We start from the raw sequence: 20476 nt of genomic DNA, 5'->3' as shown, positions 1-20476 counted from the left end.
ATTACGTAGTAATCGGTAATCAATAGACCGCAGATTTTATTCATTTATGACAAACATGAATAGATGGAACATATAAGTGTGAAGCTGTTAAAAGAATTTAAGGATATTGCTACGTTATTTTCAACTTACTAGAATTATTTAGAAAGGAAAGACATTTACGTTTAACTTCGGTTTCTCACAATTAAGTTAGACAAGTTTGATTTTGCGTACAGATCCGCAGGCAAAGACTAATCAGGAGGAGTTTCATACGCGATGTGCGTCTCTTTTCAGGACTATCTTCGATCCACTACACCTACCAAGAGACAACCAGTCTGGTCCACAGCATCGACATCAACGAGCCGAACTTCGAGATGCGATTGGAGTACAAGTACCACGCTGGCATCGTCAAGGACGAGAAGATCAAGTTCGGAAGCAAGAGCGGCCTGAACAACGCTCGCTACCGTTACCAATACGACGGCAATGCGAGGATATCCGGCATCGAGGTCGACATCAACAGCAAACAGATGCCTCCGCTACGATTGAAGTACAACCAGAACCTGGGGATGCTGGAAGGCGTCGGAGATCTGAGGATCCACAGGAACCTGTTCAACAAATCGGTGATGCAGGACAGCAGCAAACAGTTCTACACTGTGACGGACTACGACGAGCATGGCAGAGTGAAGACCGTTCTAATAAACATACGGGCGTTGGATGTCTTCCGCATGGAGCTCGATTACGACGACAGGAATCGCATCAAGATGAGGAAACTGTCGATCGGCGAGGACTCGAAGATGGAGAAGATCACGTACAATGCTGACGGCCACGTGCTAGAGGTCGCGGACACCGAGAATAATTGGCAGTACGCTTACGATGAAAACGGCAACGTGATCGGGGTCACGGAGCACAACGAGAAGATTGCTTTGGGTTATGACAGCGGGGACCGCGTGGTCCAATATGGCGACGTCGAGTTCAACTCCTACGATGGCCGAGGATTCGTGGTCATTCGCGGGGAGCACAAGTACAGGTTAGCCTTCATTTTCTTTTCCTTCCTTTTCTTTTCTTCGTCGTAACTTCTTTTCCGGTTGTTCCCTATCGCGGATCTCGAAAGCAGCGTCACTCCCACCTTTACGTCAATTACTGCTCTGTGATTTAGGTACAATTCGCGCGGCCAGCTGATCCACGCGTCGGAGCATAAGAAGTCGCAGATCTGGTACTTCTACGACGACCGCGGCAGATTGGTGGCATGGAACGACGACCGCGAGAACATCACGCAGTTCTTCTACGCGAACCCGAGGACACCCGATCTGATCACGCACGTCCACTTCCCGAAGTCGATGAAGACCTTCCGGTTCCTCTACGACGCCCGCAACTTCCTCATCACCGTGGAGACGTCCGAGCAGAGATTCTACGTCGCAGTCGATCAGAACGGCTCGCCGCTCGCGCTGTTCGACACCAATGGCAACCTGATCAAGGAAATGAGGCGAACGCCCTTCGGCAAGATCATCAAGGACACCAATCCGGACTTCTACCTGCCGATCGACTTCCACGGCGGTCTCCTGGATCCCAACACCAAGCTGGTTTATCTGAACAAGAGACTGTACGACCCGACCGTCGGCCAATGGATGACACCGGCCTGGGAGCAAATGGCCAACGAGCTGACCACTCCGACGGACATCTTCATCTACCGCTTCCGGAACAACGATCCGATCAACTTCAAGCAGAACGTCGAGTACATGACCGATTTGGCCAGCTGGCTGAAGCTCTACGGCTACGATATCTCCGCGATGCTGGGCTCGGAATACATGAAGAAGATGGTGTACCAGCCGAGCGCCACGATCACGTCTCCCCAACTGACCCCGGACTTCGGAGTGATGTCCGGTCTTCAGTGCATCGTGGATCGAGTGCACGAGAAGTTCTCCGACCTGGGCTTCGTTCCCAAGCCTCTCCTGAAACTGGAGCCGAAGACCAGGAATCTGTTGCCGCGAGTGGCCCATCGTCGCGCTGTTTTCGGAGAAGGTATCCTGGTGTCGAGGGTCGGTGGACGGGCATTGGTGAGCGTCGTGGACGGCGCGATGAACAGGGTCGTGCAGGACGTGGTCACCTCGGTGTTCAACAACTCCTACTTCCTGCCGCTACACTTCAGCGTCCACGACCAGGACGTGTTCTACTTCGTGAAGGACAACGCGCTGAAGATCAGGGACGACATGGACGAGCTGCGTCGGTTAGGCGGGATGTTCAACGTGTCGACGCACGAGACCACGGAGCACGGGGCTGGCACCTGGAAGGAGCTGAGGCTGTTCAATCCGGACGCTGCCGTGGTGATCAAGTACGGAGCTGATCCCGAGCAGGAGAGGCACAGGATACTGAAACACGCTCACAAGAGGGCCGTCGAGAGGGCCTGGGAGATCGAGAAGCAGCTGGTGATGGCCGGGTTCCAGGGCAGGGGAGACTGGTCCAAGGAGGAGAAGGACGAACTGATCAATCGGGGCACCGTGAACGGTTACGAGGGCGTCGATATCCACAGCGTTCACAGATACCCTCAGTTAGCCGACGATCCCGGCAACGTCGCGTTCACCAGGGACACCAAGAGGAAACGACGGAAGAGCGGAAACAGACGGAACAGGATCCACAGGCACGACTCGTGATTCAAGGATGTGACGCGAGATCGTAACGCTATTTGGGACTTGGTTCACGCGCCCATGTGAATTCACGTATATGTCGGACAGACTTGACGAAAGAACAATGAAGAGAGACAAGACTAACGTTCTTTACCTACGATCAAGCACCGCGCCCGGAAAATGGGCCCGGTGCTCACCATACATCATCCCCCGAACCGTTCTCTCCGTTCTCTTCTGACCGCGCTCGCGTAACAAAGAGGGAAGTGTGTCCGATCGAGTGCTATTTTTCTTATTTTTCACGTATGAAAACCCCGCTCGGTGTGCCATAAAATAGCGTTGCTGCTTGTGATTCAACTGTCTATAATCGTTTACCTTTCCCGATCGCGCAACGCGATCCGCGGCCGAGTCGTCCGCCGGTGTGCGCGTCGGGAACTGAGCTAGTCACGTTAGTAACGAAACGGAGAAAGTAATTAAAACGATGCTTGTTACGTGGCGAAACAATTAGTTTGTAACAAGCGCGAGAGAAAGGACGACGTGGACTCCGCGAGAGCAAGACACGAGGTGCGTGCAGGAACTTTCCCCAAGGTGCCGTCCGTGACGAGATTACGACGAGTGCGTGGAAGGGATGAGGGAGACACGCAGCAAAAGATTCGAACAGGACACACTAAGCAACTGTACTCTCGTGTTATTCGTTCCGAGTGTCGAACCGGTGTTTCCATGCAACAGGGTCTAGGAGGCGTGCGCGTTTCAACTTCGGCGAGCTTCATTTAGGGAAAACGAGAAATGAAGACGGGAAATGACGAACATGACGGTGAAAAGAGAGAGAGAGAGAGAGAGAGAGAGAGAGAGAGAGAGAGAGAGAGAGAGAGAGAGAGAGAGGAAAAGAGAGAGAGAAAGAAGGAAGCAAGAGAAAAGCACAGATATGCAACAAAATATTTTTAACATGCGATGGTGTAATTGCGCGAGCCGTGCGACTGTACATATAGCTACTAACCGTAACTGTAGATAATATATAATATTCGAGAGAGAGAGAGACCGGTAAACTTAAGTGGAAACTGTCGATAATGCTTTTGTATATGTACACAGACACCGAACACAGGCGTACACACGTACATCGCAACACGTACAACACACACGTACAATACATACACACGCGCGCGCGCGCGCGTGTACAAAACCGAGGGAAACGTGTGAACGGTACGCGAGAGACAGTCCTTGACGATCTTGGTAAAAGGGTAAGTGTGCGAAAATCGGTAATTAGATCTTTCGTGAAATAACCGAAGGAATCGAATGAATTTCTGAAATCAGGTTCGCGGATGAGTATGAATATTCGGACACCAGTATCCCAGGTGACGTGTCGGTCGGATCCGGCTTCACTAGATCGTAGCGATCCACGATCGAGCGTTCTGTTGTATATAGTTTGATACGTATGAAACGTTCGCGTGTCGTACCAGATATAAATATATATAATAATAATAATAATAATAATAATCGAGCAAGAGATTTGTAACGAGGCTTTTCACGTGAAGCCTCGTGATCGGTAATTCGCGTGATTTGGTAGAAATGCCCGCCGTGACGTAACAAGATAAAGCAATAGACGGGCGAAACGAGTTTCGTGACGGTGAACACGCGTCGAGTAATATCCCACGGTGGTATAACAATATAATAATAACGATAATAATGATCATATAACGGTAAAGTAATAATAACGATGAATGAAATAATAGGTGATAACGGATATGATAATATCTAATATTAAATGATAGTAATAACTAAATAAAAAAGGAAGATAATAGTACATAATAACGATGATACTATTGTACGAAAAAATACCCAGCCTATCTTTCTACTAAAAATGAGAAATTATTTTTTGAATTGTGTCGTCAAAGAATATGTCCTATGTGAAACCGTGTGTCTGTGGGATCGTCCCGTGGAAAATCAACCCCTTTCCCACATCCCACCCCCTGATCCCTTACCCCTATCAAAAAGAACGCAACCGAAGAATAAGAAAAAGAAAAAGAAGATAATGATGATGAAGAAGAAGAAGAAGAAGAAGAAGAAGAAGAAGAAGAAGAAACCTCCACCCTTTCTGTATGAATATAGTTGAAAATTGATCGGTGTTTGTCAAATATTGGGTAAACGAAGAGGAGGCGGATAAAAATGAAAAATACCAAAAAATCGTAGAGCTCTCTGTGGTACGGATCCGAGGGTGAAGTTTTAAGATGACATAGAAAGTAACGAGAAAAAAAGTAAAAACGCTAATGGGAAATGATAATGAAAATAATGAAAAAACACGCGCTATATAATACGTACGGTAATAAAAATTAACGTAATAGAGAAGAAAAATAGAGCGGGCCAGCGTGCGGAGCGAAACACGTAGCTCGGCCACGTTGTGTTCCAGGTAGTTGTACGGTGAATTCCAAGCAAAACATACATAATCATAATTACAAAGTAACGATACTAGTTGAGAGAGTGAGAGAGCGCGCACGCGAGAGAGAGAGAGAGAGAGAGGGAGAAAGAATGTGTGTGAGAAAGAATGAACAATTTAGAGAAAAAACGGAAACACGATTAAAAGAGTGTGCTAGCGCGTCCCTTTGATTAAGAAATGATTAACGATACGCCGCTGTACATATCCGTTCATGGATAGCAATTAAAAACGTCGTGGATTCGCCAAGTGTCCGCGTCCACCCACGAAAATCAGAATTTTCTACAAAGTATCCGATTGCCAGACAATGTGCGTTAGGTTCGTTCGTTCGTTCGTTCGTTCCATTCATCGAGTTGAAAATTACTCCGGGATCGTCCGGACGCGATCAGTTACGTTTCATCGGACACGACAGTTCCATTTACGTTTGCTGAAACCACCATCGAAATATCTCTACCCTTGATCGGCGAGGCGGAGTCCGGCTGCTAACACGAGGCATATCAATCTGTGATGATTCAACGTTTTCAATACACCCGGTCATGGTTATGCGTTGTATGCATGCACGAATTTCATTCGCTCCTCAAAATTAATCCGAAGCATTCCGCCGTTCAGGCTCCCCTCGCTGATTAGGGGCAGTCGACGCCTGCGACGTTCCTTTTTCGCTGTTCCTAGATTTATCCTCGGTTATACTTCGATCCTTCGGATAGCTTCGTGATTGTTCGCCGGGAGACGCGGGAAAGCGGACGAGGTGTTAAAGAATCGTAAGCTACGGTGAATAGCGGTCTTCTATTTTACCTCGTTAACTATTATAACATCATTCGAACATTATCAAAAGGATGCAGAAAAGAATTATTTATGACATAACTGTATAATGGGACACGAAGATAAGAAATAATTCCAAGATATTTCGAGTGTTTTCTGTTATATTTTCCCATCAAGTGTTACTAACTTCGCCAAAATCAGAAATTATAACGAAACTAGGTCCACAGATAATTCCAATCTCATTTAACACAAATTAATACCTTGTTCGAAACCTGCCAAGCCGCGAAATCCAAATATTGGAGCAAGGACGCATCGGATGCAGGGTTGTATCAGGTCCCGTCAAAACGACATTAACACCTCGGACCGCCAAATGCTTGTCTTATTTGTAGCCCTGAAATCCTCCGTTACCTGTTACCCGCCACGTAGTATCGTTCTAAAATATTCAGTGTGCGAGAAGGTAGTGTGTGCCACCCCCGAATGCAGGAGTCGGCAGGCACCGCCGATCTTCTATGTGTATTTCGTTCGCTCGCGTGAGTGCCACGCGATAGGAACGAAACAAGGGAGAGAGAAAAAGAAGAAACAAAAAAAATGATGAAATATGTTAATTTTACGCTTAGCGCCGTGGTCACCTTCGAGCGGCGAGCAGCGCCATGAGAATTCTGCAAACAAGTTCGAGGGTCGAGTCAACAATCACAAAATACGTCCAATGTGCGGAGAGAGAGAGAGAGAGAGAAAATAAAAGAAACGAAAAAATGGGGGGGATAGGGGCAGAATTCTTGCGGAGTCTCGATCGCAGCGGCGGCGGAGTGGAAACCGATGGATCGTCCGCTGCGACTCGGATGGGGACGAACCACGATCGGCACGTGACTAAAAGAAAGCAATACTTCGTAACTATCGCGTATGTCTAACGAGATTTAATGTCTCTGATGAAAGCAAGAAAGTCGAGAGATAGAGAGAGAGAGAGAGAGAGAGAGAAAAGCGTCATCGTAAGAATGGTAAAAAAACGCGTGCAAGAGAAAGAATGAGTGAGTGAGTGCGAGCGAGATTTGTTATATGGTATATTAATATATAACGAATTGTGTTAAATAATAGCAGAAAGAAGGAAAGAGTCGTGCGCGGTTTTCCTTTTTAACGAACTGAAAAGGTTTCCGACCGCCTCGGTAAAGTACGGCAAGTATGCGGTTCATCGGTGTTCTCGTTTTCCGTTTTCCTTTTATCGAAACGACGATTGCGTGTCCTCCGCTCCTTTTTGTACATAACCACGCGTCGTTGACTAAGAAACTCCGATTTCTCTTTCGTTCCGTATTGTTGATCGCCGCGACACTTTTCTATATTGCTCACAAGAAACGCATCGTTCGGATGAAGCAGACACAGACGGTGTCGATTTCTAAGGTGTTCAAGGTTATCGGTAACGATTCTTACTCTCCTATACCAGCGCGTACGGGTTGCGCCCTTTGCAGCGATGGGTGTTTTTTGCGGATAATTCGATCCTCTTCTCAGCTCGGTTCAACAATATGATCACTGCGAAAAATGAAAAGTCCAATACTTGACAGAATCTTGAACTCTGGGACCTAGAGAAACGCGATTCTGTTTCTTGTGACACGGTTTTCCTTTGCTCGCATGAAACTTTATCGAGTAACCGACAAATGTTTCCTATTGGCCGACCAGAGAGGGGGAACTTACAAGGTAGACGCGCTGCAGATTTCTATCCATTTATAGCCTCTATAAGCTTTTTAACACTGGAACTACCAAAGCGATAACTTTGTATGTATTGCTTTTCAATGTAGCAAGACCGCATTTATCAAAACGTTACACGGTCATTATTGCAATGTATATTTGATCAAATATGTATGTCCAGTAAATGTCCAGGAGAACATCTTTATAATCTTTGATAGTTGTGATAGACGATAATAAGGAATCTGAAAAATCTGCCAGTTCGATGTGTTCGGTAGTTCTAGTGGTAAATAGCGGTTCAACCGATTCTTACCGAATTAACTACAAATCGATACTGCCATGTAATATCAGCAACATCGCGAGAATAACGAAGGAATCACCTAAATCAGTTGCATCTACTCTTTGGACAATTATTTAGAAGATGCATCATTTCGTATAGGAATGGAAAATTGCATAAACAACCACGGTATAGTTCTAAGTAGCTCGTTTTAAGTCGTTCCAACGTTCAATTTATGCCAAAAACTCGGTGACCAAGGATGACGATAACAGTTCCGTTGATTAACGAACTATCATTGCAAATGGAAAACGCGTGCGATAGTCACGTGTCACTGACCACAGCCCCACAGGGTAGTAGAGATTTTATATCGACTATCGTTCAGAAAAAAACCTGCTGCAATAATTCGACAACTGGCGCGCGCATCGCCCGATAGTAATCGTAACGAGAAAGAACTCATGCCAATGGATAGGAAGAAGATCCCCCGGAACCCAAATCGATCCCATCGGCCTCTTTTTCAGCCGTTCGTCGCAGTTCGTCCGTTCTTCTGTATCCTGTGTTCGTTCTTTCGTGGAGATTGTACATATTAATTGCGATCATTATGTAAATACTTTTGGAACACGTACACACTCACACAAGAAGAACCACACACTCATGCAGCCGGTGGGCAGGATACAGAGAATTCGTAAGATCAAACTCTAGAAAATCGAATCCATTGCTGAAACCTAATTGACTGTTCGATGTGCGGATCCGTTGATTTTTCATGCAACTTGACCTTTTCGAGAACAATTATTCAAAATCCTGAAGAATAGTGTTACGGGTCCGATGCATCTTGTCCACCCGCTATGCACGCGCGTGCAATCTGTCCCGCGTGAGGTTTATTTTAAAGACTACATCATTATATATGATACCATGTAATGATATTTAACAGTAAGGTAACATATATTCTATACTCTTACACGCTAAGTACTCAATAAATATATCTATAAAATTTCCCCGTGTTTGTGACTGTCTGCCCCATGACCCATCCCGTCGATCCCGTCGATATCGTGGCGTCTGAACCATCCAAAAAATCGATCCGTCGTAACCGATTTTTACATCACCTCTGTCGCCATGTCTCATTTTGTGTTCAGCATCTACCCCATTGTTCCCGTTAAATGTTCATACCTCGCCTTTGTTGACAATCGTCGTACAGTTCTCTTTCCCATGACAATAGCGAGATGCTTGAATGTATAAACAGATTATTTGTATTACACAAGAATATATGTAGATGTATATAAATATTATACATATATGTATCTGATGATCCCGCTATCGGTCCGAACGTTTGCAAAAAAAAAAGAAGTACCTACGAATGTGTGATGTGATAAAACGTTGGTAGTTTCCTATAGGATAATGATAAGTGTTGATTAAAGACTTTTAGTAAAATCCCTGACAGCGTTGTTGTCATTTGCTTTACTCTTCTCCGATGATATGAAGTTTCTAGCGATAGATATCGATTTTGTAAAGGGTGTCTCGATGAAAAATGAGGAAAGCTTTTCGAGAGAAAATCGTTTTCTAGACCACAAAATGCTTTACAAACCTGGTAAATAAATCCGTGATCAACAAAATTTCCTTCCTTCTCATCGCGTCCCGCAACGATTACATTAAAATCATAAAACCGCAAGTTTTGTTTCATCAAAAGTTTTATTAAAATAACGTGTCCAATGACATGACTTTTAATGAGAAGAATTAACGGATAACGGCCCCAAGTCTTTCGGATTGTAGCCTTCGTCGAAATGAAGCCTTTCCGGTTCCATTTTGCTGAAAACATTACACACAAAATTGTTTCATTCGTACACGAAAGAAGTTCACAGGCCATGTAAGTACTACGTCATTACTTTATTTCGCCTCGGTGCAGAAGAAAGAAAAAAATGAAGAAACGAAAAGCAAACTTACGCTACGGATCATTGTGTTTGTTTCGATCGGCGTGATAAGATTTACGTGGATCGAAAAGAGAGAAATGTCAAGAATTGATTTCTTAGAGAACATGTTGACGCGCAAGTGCCTTTAAATACATAAATTGCAAATTGTTAAGTAAGTTTCCCACGACAATTGATTTTATATGATTTACCAATGAGAAATAAAATGTACATGAGCTTGGAATCTTTGTATATTATTTATTACGAAACATTTCCTGTTGTCGATGCTTACAATTTGGTGGATCGTATTAGATATAGCTATTTATAAAGGTGGGCAAATATTTGTCTCGTCGACAGAATAAACGATAGAAATTATAGTGCGTTCGCGTACCGTGTTCTGTACACATGAAACAACACGAGAAATCTCTCGAGTTCGTTTTGTACATGATTCGCGTATGATGCGCACATTTTTATTTAACAGCAGCACAATATCCGAACACTTGTTTTCGTAAATATTGTTGACGTTGCTCGACCGACGGCATCGCGCGCAATTAGTTTATTTACTTGCTATCGTAAAAACAAATCGAATGCACAGATTGCTCGGTCGATCGTTCAGTCGCATGTAAAAGAAAACCGTGTTCGGAACGTTATATGAACTTTCATGTGCACGTAGTCACGCGACACGTTTCACGTGAAATCAATCTGTTGTACTGTATCGAAGTAGCACCAGGATTGCTATACCGGCAGAAGCGAACTATCAATGATATCGAAATTCCGAAATATCTGAAGTAATACTTGTGTGTAGGAATATATTACAATTTCGTATTACTATATTTATCCCTTCGGGTTCGAAAAATACTGTATCTAGAATCTTCTAAGCGAGAGAGAGAGAATACCCTAACTCTTCCGAAAAATCTTAATCTTTTTATCGATAGACTAACGAGATTTCTCTGGGCACACTCTGGTCAAAATCAATTATTGTGATTCAGTAACTGTTTGATTGACGATTCCCCTATGCTTGTAATTCCCGTAGAAGTTAATGACTTTAGCGCATATGTCTTTAAAATGTATTATTATTAACAATTATGAAATATAAAAACGTCGTTCAATCATGAAGCTGAGAACTTAGCGTGACTAGTTTTTGTAACGAAGTGGAATGGTAAAAGAACTTGGTACATTCACTCGAAATATTTCCATATATAGAGTACATGGAAATATTCTATAATAACGATTATCCGAATGATACTGTCTTTACGGTAATAAATATTTTTCTTTATTGTTTTCAAAGTCGAAACTATTCTATAGTAATCGTTTATGCTTTTGACTCATTCGGATAACGAACACTAATCGTTCATTTTCCTAAATGACTTTTAAAATGGATGTTTAAAAAATTCCAACACGTTACACTCGTCGTTACATTGTCGTTCCGAGCAATAGTTGCTTGCACATGGATTCAACTAAACAAGCGAATAGAAAAATGTTTCTACAGACGATCGGGGAGATGTGTTCTTTGGAAGAATCATTAGTGGACGTTAAATAAGGTGAATTCACGTCTCGTGAACTTCACATGATCCCGATAAGAAACATTCATTCATCGCAATGTTGCAATCGATTTCAACGCGTTGAATGCCCTGGGAGTCACCAGTGACCGGATACTGTTAAGTTGTGCAGAAGTGATCAGAATAACTTAAACACTAAGGGACGTTTTGTAACATTTGAATTAGCTAGTGAAGTAAATTGTAAAACAAAAATTGCGCTAGTGAAGGATATCAATGTTGAATTCATGAGACAAGGACACTCAACGTGTTAAAGTTCGAGTCACAACACGTAGCGGAATTACACGCCTTTAACGCAATTCGTTGTTACAAATGATACATATAATAGCAACTATATGTACAAGAATACAAACGTACAGTCGTTTACATGAGTCATTTGTCTTATACAGAAACACAACAATGTCATAAGTACAATTGGATTTCTCTGAATAGAACTTTACTTACTCAAGGCCTAGGCCCAGATTGATACCTTGAACGAGAGTTACGAATAACGGTTGCCAAGCGACTAGCCACCTGATGCAGTCGAGCAACTGACCGTACAAAACGTGAGGACGTTCCCATCTTCGTGCTGTGTTAAGGTTCATATGAAAAGAATGATTATTTTAGCGACAAAGAGATCGTGATTGAACGAAGGATACGGATTGCAGAACATTTTCTTAAGGTCTACTTTCTCTTTGCAGTACGGACACGTTTGCTTTTTCCCGACGATGCACCAACCTCTGATGCAAAACTCATGAAAAACGTGCTCGCAACTGAGCTTGTACGTATTCTCTATAACACCGGGTTCGTTCTCCGACACTAAAAGCTTATTCCCACACACAGCACACACATTTGGCTCTAAAGTCCTCGTGGGCATTTGGCCTGGTACATAATACTGTAAATTATGTAATGTAGCAGACTCAGCTTCGGTTACGCGAGTAATGTTCTTGCCAGTACATACCCCAATATGCGAAGCCATCTTGTCAGCACTTATTTCGGCGATGTCTCTTCCTAACACCCCGAAATAGAGACCATAAAATATCAAATGGACCCCACAGTCCATCCACTCTTGTGGCCTCACGTCAAACACTATGTTCAAACCAAGAAACGTGGCTAACATTATAACGTAACTTACTATACCTAACACATAGCTGAGAGTATAAATAAATAGAAACCATTTGTATACCAGCCTGCAAGAAGACGGAATTTTACCATCAAATTCCACAGAATGTTTCTTATCTAAGGAATGTTGTAATGTACCTTGGCGTTGTACCCACAATAGGTTTTTGAACAGCTTTTCTTACAACTAGTCCTGTTATACAAGAGAACACCAACCAAAAAAATGTAAACCTCCACCAGTGATTTTGTAAGCTTATTCCAAACGGAATAAGCCACATAAAAATTAAAGTAACAAACTGAAGGAAAACATTATATTCTTTAGATCCTTGGAGGTATATGATGTATGGTAGCATCGAATAGCAGTAGTTATCTTACTTGGTACGATCTGAAATGCCATTTCTTCCATTGAACTAATATAATCTGTGCTGCCAATAATGTTGCTAAAGAGATAATTATTATTTCTGCATGCATAGCCTCGTGTCCTTTGTGCCGGTCATGCATTTTTATGTGATTCATCCTGAAATATTAACAGTAATAACTGCTTGCGGCAATACCTTGCAAATTTTAAACCATATATTTATCTCGACTCAACCAATGACTCAACATGTTGTACAGAAATTTAATCGAAATTTTAACTTTACAATTTCTTGTCATTACCTGATTTTTTCTTCAGGAGTCATCTCATCCTCGCTCTGAAATGAAAAATATTTATGTTACAAAAATAAACGCAATACTCCGAAATAGAACAGATAGTTGATTGTCTTATTTAAATTTGAAGAATATCGCACTAAGTCATTATATTATTTTTGCGAAACTACCATAAGTTAATAAGAAAATAAGCAATGAAATATAGAAATTTTTATTTTTCATCGAGTTAAATATTGTTCGTAGAGGTTATATTTGAATAAATATATGATACGTGACCATTTTTAATGGAACCTATTTGTAAATTAATTATATCGAAAATATCGATATACCTTATTTATGAGCACGTGGGAATGCATGTTTCATAATATATTTAGTTATTCCTTAACTAGAATTCATTATATAGACTGCAATAATAGTACAATACAGAATATTCTTCCTTGATATTCCAAAACTTTGTTCACAGTGATGCACACATGACATGTTAGTATTGTAATCACCCAGTGTTAGTGTTTATCTAAATGAAACATTACATAATTAACGGAAAAGTTCGTTTAGAATGAGAGAAATATTACCAATGTATTTATTAAGATGACTACGCGAAATTCAAATGTTCTAGTTCGCTAATTCTGGCAGTAAATACCATGCATATTCGGTTTCTCCACGTGAAATTTATAGTTGAATAACATTTAATTAGTGGTCATTTCTTGCTTACTCAAATGTAATTTCCTTAAATTACTCTACGAAGAACTACATTTTTGATAAATTAAGTCTATCTTAAAGCAATTTAAATTTCGCGCGCAATACTTGATTCGTCGCGTACCTCAAGTACATTAAATTCAATAATAAATATCACTAGGATGCATTTTTTTACGAGTAATTCATGGTATAACAATATTTAACCATTGTTTGTTCCTTTTTTTCATTTAAGTAGATTTCTATCAGCTTACCTGCAAACATTTACATTCACCTAAACAACATACAGTCCCGGTTGGCCTCGAAGCGGTTCAAAAAACGCGCACAATATTTGATTCGCCGCGAAACTCACGAAGGCGCGTGAATCGGTCTTCGGGTCCGCCAATCGGACTCGGTCATGTCCGTTCGTGCCCGGTCGTGAGTCCTCGAGCATTCACGGAGTTAAACCACGCCCATCGGCTGCTGATCAGAGAGGGAAGCTGGTAATTCACTCTGCGAGGCAGCAATATGAGCGTTTGTACCGTTTCTTGAAAGAACGTGCGACGTGACGAAATTCCAGAGCCGTAAAATCGCGCGTCGAAAGTGTCATCGGATCGCGTGCCGTTCGCGAATTCAGTGGGTGTCTCAGTGTCGTGATTAGTTTCACCCCGTACACGTGGATACGATTTTTGGTTAGTTTTTTCTCGGTGATCTGGAAGGATATCGTCGCCAGTCAGATCATTCGCCCCGAGGAATTGCCTTCGGTGAGTACGAGTAACAGCGGATTTGATGAAAGCGCGCGTGTTTCCATGCGATTTTTTGTTTCCTTTGGCCGAGTTCTTGCACATATTGCCGACAGACTGTGCGAACGATGTCGCCAACACATGTCGCGTCTTTAACGTGCGAAATAATCGATTTCGAGTGTTCCCATCGTCGGTCTCGTTCATTCCGGTCAAACAACATCGTTACTCGTTAAGCCAAAAGTATGGATTAATTTGACAAAAATCTGCTGTCATAGAAAAGTCACTAGACCGTACGCATCCGATTACAGTTTTTCCTTGTTTACGGTTCACGTTCACACCGTGCTCCGAAAGGGATGTAGGTAAGAGCGACGCGACGGTGACGTGAATTTACAAATATAAAACGATGTCAAGGTGGGAATTAATAAAATCTTTCCGGGTAACACAGTTTCCTTGATGATACGGTGGTGTCATTAGGTTAACCCACATCCTCCGCCGATGCAACTCAATTAAACGGTTTATCATTGGCTAACAATTAGTTTTTAGTTCATCCTTTAACAGGCCGTCTCGATACGGTGTGGAAAAAGATCTCAGACGTCCACTGCCCCGGCAAACGGGGGCGAGAGAGCCAGGAAAGAGAAATAGGTCGATAGTTGTAGATTCGGTTTCCACCTGACAGCTAGATCAAATATCGGATCATAAATCACGTTTATCCGTCGTTGCGTATCTAGGATTTTTCGCTAGAAAGCGCGCATCGTAAATTGGCCAACCTGTCATTCCTTGTCTCACAACAGCTCATTCGAATCTGTATCGTTACTTACGTTATTGATTCGGTTGTTTTCTTCCTCCGGTTCCGTTTGACTTTTATTTTAGGCGGTCGTTCGTACTGTCAACCGCGTCGTGTCATAGTCGGTACGGCTACAATACATTGGAGAGAAGGCCAATGATTCTTCTAACAATGAAACCATGCGAGTGATTGACCGCAGCTGGGATGTTGTTAAATCGTCGTTATTTACAATTGATTCAATTTACGAGTTTACTTATTTTAGCCTAACGGTAACAATCCATTCGTGCAAAAAATACCGTGGATATAAACAACAGATCGATGAACCGTCGATTTTCTCAATGAAACAACGCAGAATTTCACCGATTCTAAAAAGTAACTAGGATATAGAATACCTTAAATATTATTTTTATTCAATATCGTTTCCACACATATGAGCGTAGGAGCGACCGGTATTTTGTAGTAATTGGAAGGAATTGTAATATATTTCTTCGAAAAACGCATTAATGAATGAATGCTCGGTCAGACATGTTGAATAAAATTTCACGTTTGTTGAGCACGAGGTAGGTGAATTCTAGTTCACACTAAATAAGTCGGAGTACTCGAAAGGAGCAAAATCCTCGGAGCCCCGACCGTTTAGATGTTGTATAAATTGGCGACTATCCAAGTTTCCGTACTCTCACCACGTTCTCAGTCTCGAGACCACGCTATCGCATTCCCTGTTAGCGTACGAACGTGCTGTCTTTCCGCATGATTTTACGCGAACCCATTCTACAGTCCGTGTACCGGGCTTTAGATACAAATGGCCGTCGATAAAACCAACCCTCTCCGAATCCCTTTCGTTTCAAACTCTCAAAAAAATATCCATCCTTAAGCAAGTAAATAACATTGCTGAAAAATTGATAAGCTTCCACATTGTTCTCATTCGATTTATCTCTGGATATATCGATGATTTCATAGCCACAATTAGATCTGGTAACTGTAAATTACGAAATGAAATATATATATATATAGAGAGAGAGAGAGAGCGACTTGAAACAAAACTATATGCGTTTAAAATAAAAAGGAATACGTATTACAATATATTATATATTATATATTATTATATTATATTATATTATATTATATATATACTATTATATATTGCAATGGAATATATATTCTATTTTATTTATAATACGTATTCCTTTTTATTTTAAATGCATATAGTGTTGTTTCAAGTCGCTCTACATTAAGTCATTAGAAAATTTGATAACGACATTGCTCGCGAGTAAGAAAGTGAATGCCACGACGACTGGGATACGTGTAAATGATCTTTGCGGTTTGCCTGCGGTGATAATGGTCCTGGAAATGAGTTAGGGGCGCAGGCCTACCATTCAGAATCGCAATAAGCGGCGCGTTAGCATTTCTAGTGTCAACATTGCTTTAAACCAATGACGTCCTATGAGAATACAGATGGTCGTCGAGGTGCGATTCGGCATCTCAATTTCCTATACAGGGTGGTCAGCGTGAAAAGGATCGAGCGAAAGAAAACGTTCGAATGAAATTAGCTAAAACTCATTCAGCATACATATAGGACGAGATGTGTTGTTCGCTGTTACACCGGATTATAATATATTTGAGGATACCTCTTTTCTCTTTCCTTAATGTCTTTCCGTCTCATTTACCTTTCCCGTGCAGCTTAGAAAGCCCACCTGTTGAAATCGATGTTCTCTCTCTCTAGAGGAACGCAGAAAACCCATAAAAAGTGAAAATCTAACGTGCGGAGCTTACTGATTTCTTGCATGCCTGTAGAATCGCTAAACTAAATGTTACCGAACGAAAATGAAATGAGAAAGTTCTATCTGGAAGTGCAACATATGATAACTAGCGTCTGCCGATACGATTCACGTAGGAACAACAAAATTCATCAAATATTTGCACGCAATTTATACAATATCATTTCTCCGTATTGTCTGGAAAATCGTTCCAGTATATTTAACTTGTTTATAATCTTATTTACTAAAATATTAGTAAGATCTAACGAACTAGTAATCGGCGCGACGTTAAACATCTATTGAGAAAAAGAAACTGTCGCAAATCAATTATTGCTCGTATCCCTTTACTATACTTTCTTTAACAATTCTCCATGTTATGCAAATTTCAAAATGATTTATGCATTTGCTTGCATGGAAGAGGCTCAAGAGATCCCATGGATAGACGCTTTCAGAGGGTGCATCCTCGACTAAAATTGATTTTTCCGATCCCCTAAGCTGGTAAGTCCCCTAGGTTCCCATGATTTCAATCGCGAACCTGTAACGCTTGTTTTGAGACCGCCTCTATAGTGACGGCTAGATCACGTAACGCGCATTAATTATCCGAAAGGACGTTGCGCGAGTAATGTCGGGCACGATAGCGAACGGAACGCCTGATGGTATGCGAAGTCTTTTTGACCCTTTACGGCTTAGGGGCTTGCGGGTTGGTGTCGGTGGTCACCGCGCGCGTGCGGGCCACTGCCCGATAAGGCGAACGTCGGCGTTGCATTCATCGCTCTTGGCTGCCGTTTCTTCTTCGAAAAATCGACTGTCCTATAAAATACAAGGATCGTGAAGTTACCATGTTTCACACGAATCGATCGGCCATCGGCGTCCATTTTTCCGGGAACATCGGCGCCATCGCGATCGCGCCGAGTCGAGACGCACAACACCGTCTTTTCCTCTTTCTCACAGGTGTGCTCTTTCGTAACCGCGGAAAGATCGTAGCTCGTAGCCGCCGCCGTCGCCGTCGCCGCTGAAAAGTGAAAAGCGAGGCGACCGTGCCAGATAAGATTTGATTTTGTCGCGCACAGGTACGCGATCGCCCCGATAGATCGTTTTTATTCCGGGAGCTATTCTTTATCGGGCTACGTGGACCTGCAGTCTTGTCCAGGAATATCTTTGAACGTCACGCGACACATGAACGAGTCATGAGGGAACAGATTTCTTAATTATAGGTCTCGAATGACCCGAGCCCACAAATCGATTCGGCTGGTCGCGGTTTTGGTCACGGCCAGAAGTCTTTTTCTGTTGACCAATCAGCTTTAGGGGCGATATGGCGCGATAAGCAGTGCCGTACTTTACTCCGCCGAATCTTTCTGGATCAAATATTTGGTGTCAAATATTTGCTGGTCAATTAGATTCGTTGTCCTACCTCGGGCAGAAAATATTCCATCGAAATCGTGAATGTTATTATTGAATTTAGTATTGAATTTTCTCATTCTGTAGCTTACGAAAGAGACAAATATATTCGTGTTTATGTGAACACTGAAACTACCAAGCCAGTCTCTCCTTCTCTTTCTTTTTTTTACAATTCCTGATATTATTGAAACGTTTCTGTGAGAAATTTTTAAATATACACTTCTTAATCGAAGCATATATTAAAATAGAAATCGTGGGAAGTTTACACAAATCCAGTGTTATTATTGTTATAAAACCATGTACATTGGTCGCGTTTAGGGCTCGGTAGTTCTCGTGTCAACATTTTCTGGGTATATAATAAGTTCTGTCATTGTTTGAAATCAATGAAGAAAAACATTTCCACGTTAAATATACGAATTGTTATAACGATGGACGCTTAGCGTGTTTATTATTACAATACAATATTCCTTAGTAGAATTTCATTTGAAACATAACGAATTGTACGACTGTGAAATGTGGACTCCACGATTGAGAATTGTTTCGAAGGTTTTCACACAATTATTCAGGACTCGGACGACCCGGTTTATGACTCGATAATTTCTCAAGATTAATTCGCAATCATTATTATTATAGCCTGCCCTTTGAGGTATCAGTCTTTAACAAACCTGTATGCTAGTGCAGTTCGCGAGCCTTGGACTACATTCGCCGCGTGTACCTACTACTACTATATCTATGCTATCGCCCATAAATATCGCGACACCTGGTAGATTTATAGTTGCGGTACATGCATGTTATTAAACAATATAAATTACAAACGCTATTTTTCTCCGTCGCGGAATGAAGAAATTGTAAATGCGGATTTCTTATCGATAGATTGTTAACAAAAAATGTTACCTCCAGAACTACAGGGCAATATTTTCTCTTTCATTTATTTAAAATCTCATTGATCGATCAATTTACCCGAGTTTTCGTGCGCTACCGCTTTCCATCCTTCTCATTTCGAGGATCATTGATTTCCCGAGCGACCGAACAAAATGCACGTGCTTCGTGATCATCGTGATCGTGGCCAAGATGTCTTCGAAGCATCGTGGATTCTCTATTCGACGGAGCACATTTTTCGATAACAGATGAACATCCTGAAGTAATGACTAGACTGCGAATCTTTATGCAAAATGACAATTGTTTTAATTTATTGCAAGATACAGGAGCCACCGCAGACTTTTATTTATTTTCTTAATAATTTTAATGCAATAATATTTTCAAATTGCTTAAATGCTTTTCCTACTTTGCATTTGACATATTCATTTTCGAAGTAAACGCATAAAATCTGCAGTCTAGTAATGGCCAACACGCTTCAGTGTCTCCGATACGAGCTAAAATCTGGCAGCTTCGTCTGCAGATATTCTGCGCGGATTCGAACGCACGCGCTCGCCCGATTCGCGTAAGTGCAGGCGAACGTCTTAAATGGAGCCCGTCCTTCAGCGACACATTGCCCTCTTTAAATCGTCCCGAGTGCCGAGCATTTTTCTCCTTCTACCGAAGCTTCCTCCCTCGGAAGCGTTAAAGACCTTGCTGTTGCCAACTTGAAAATCGTAAATCACGAATCCTTCGAAGTTGCGAGCGATTTCACGACGCGAAAAATATATCGACCACGATCGAACGGTTTCATTTGAATTTTCATCGGACACTCGGTCGGCGAAAATGTTCTCCGTTCGAAGATATCCGGAATTATGATAGCCCACGATGCCGCGAAACCATAAATCCGTGAAAACGGCGACACGTCGATCGAAAGATGCTACGTGCATACCGACGAACGAAAGTGGGTTATCTGAATGGAACGGCGCTCGGCGCGGCGCGAGGCGGCCTAGCGTGCCTCTTCGATTTTCTCTTGCAGTTCTTCCCGCTAATCCATTGCACTCTCTCCAAAACGAGAGCCGTGTCGAAACCTTCATCGATGTGTAAAATTGTATCCTCGATCGATACCTTGCCCGACGACAAGCGGATGCGGATCCGAATAAGACATATGTCTCCCAGCATGCACCTACAATGGCTCACAAAAGTGATCGCACACCATTTAAAACGCAACACATATCTTCTTTCAAACTGGACTAAATAGCTTGAATTTTTGTCACACGATAGAGGGACTAGTCTACTAGACTGAAATGCTTTGTTTTAATTTTGCTATTACTTGAA

At 42.2% G+C, this 20476-nt stretch overlaps 3 protein-coding genes across 18 annotated transcripts in view; 2 read left to right on the top strand and 1 right to left on the bottom strand.

Moving 5' to 3' along the window:
• Positions 1-8722, top strand: part of Ten-m (teneurin transmembrane protein Ten-m) — a 747607-nt gene extending 738885 nt beyond the window's left edge. For all 11 annotated transcript variants that reach the window (XM_076522846.1, XM_033476422.2, XM_076522841.1 and 8 more), the window contains 2 exons: positions 271-1003; positions 1133-8722. In XM_076522846.1, the coding sequence (XP_076378961.1) occupies positions 271-1003; positions 1133-2624 (2225 nt within the window). In that variant the 3' untranslated portion in view covers positions 2625-8722. The remainder of the gene's footprint in view (positions 1-270; positions 1004-1132) is intronic.
• A 674-nt stretch (positions 8723-9396) lies between these two features.
• Positions 9397-13420, bottom strand: LOC117223863 (E3 ubiquitin ligase Rnf121). 2 transcript variants are annotated; one of them, XM_033476434.2, is made up of 8 exons: positions 13262-13420; positions 12942-12976; positions 12660-12801; positions 12426-12580; positions 12127-12355; positions 11825-12060; positions 11631-11747; positions 9397-9532 (listed from the first exon to the last, which is right to left on the bottom strand). In XM_033476434.2, exons 1-8 carry the CDS (start codon positions 13286-13288, stop codon positions 9448-9450), a joined length of 1026 nt encoding a protein of 341 aa, XP_033332325.1. In that variant the 5' UTR covers positions 13289-13420; the 3' UTR covers positions 9397-9447. The 2 variants fall into 2 exon arrangements, with proteins under 2 accessions (XP_033332325.1, XP_033332326.1); XM_033476435.2 differs by lacking the exon at positions 9397-9532 and having other exon boundaries at positions 9869-11747.
• Positions 13421-14107: 687 nt separating this feature from the next.
• Synd (protein kinase C and casein kinase substrate in neurons protein Synd) overlaps positions 14108-20476 on the top strand; it is a 62733-nt gene continuing 56364 nt past the window's right edge. For 2 of the 5 annotated variants that reach the window (XM_033476390.2, XM_033476388.2), the window contains exon 1: positions 14110-14368. The gene's annotated coding sequence lies outside the window, so the exon portion shown is untranslated. Of the gene's footprint in view, positions 14369-20476 lie in introns of all 5 variants that reach the window. The other 3 variants (XM_076522851.1, XM_076522849.1, XM_033476391.2) reach the window with 3 other exon arrangements.

The sequence above is a fragment of the Megalopta genalis genome, chromosome 6, assembly GCF_051020955.1.
Source record: "Megalopta genalis isolate 19385.01 chromosome 6, iyMegGena1_principal, whole genome shotgun sequence".
Classification (NCBI taxonomy): domain Eukaryota; kingdom Metazoa; phylum Arthropoda; class Insecta; order Hymenoptera; family Halictidae; genus Megalopta; species Megalopta genalis.
Note: the sequence above shows the minus strand (reverse complement) of the source record. Positions and strands in the feature narration are given on the sequence as shown.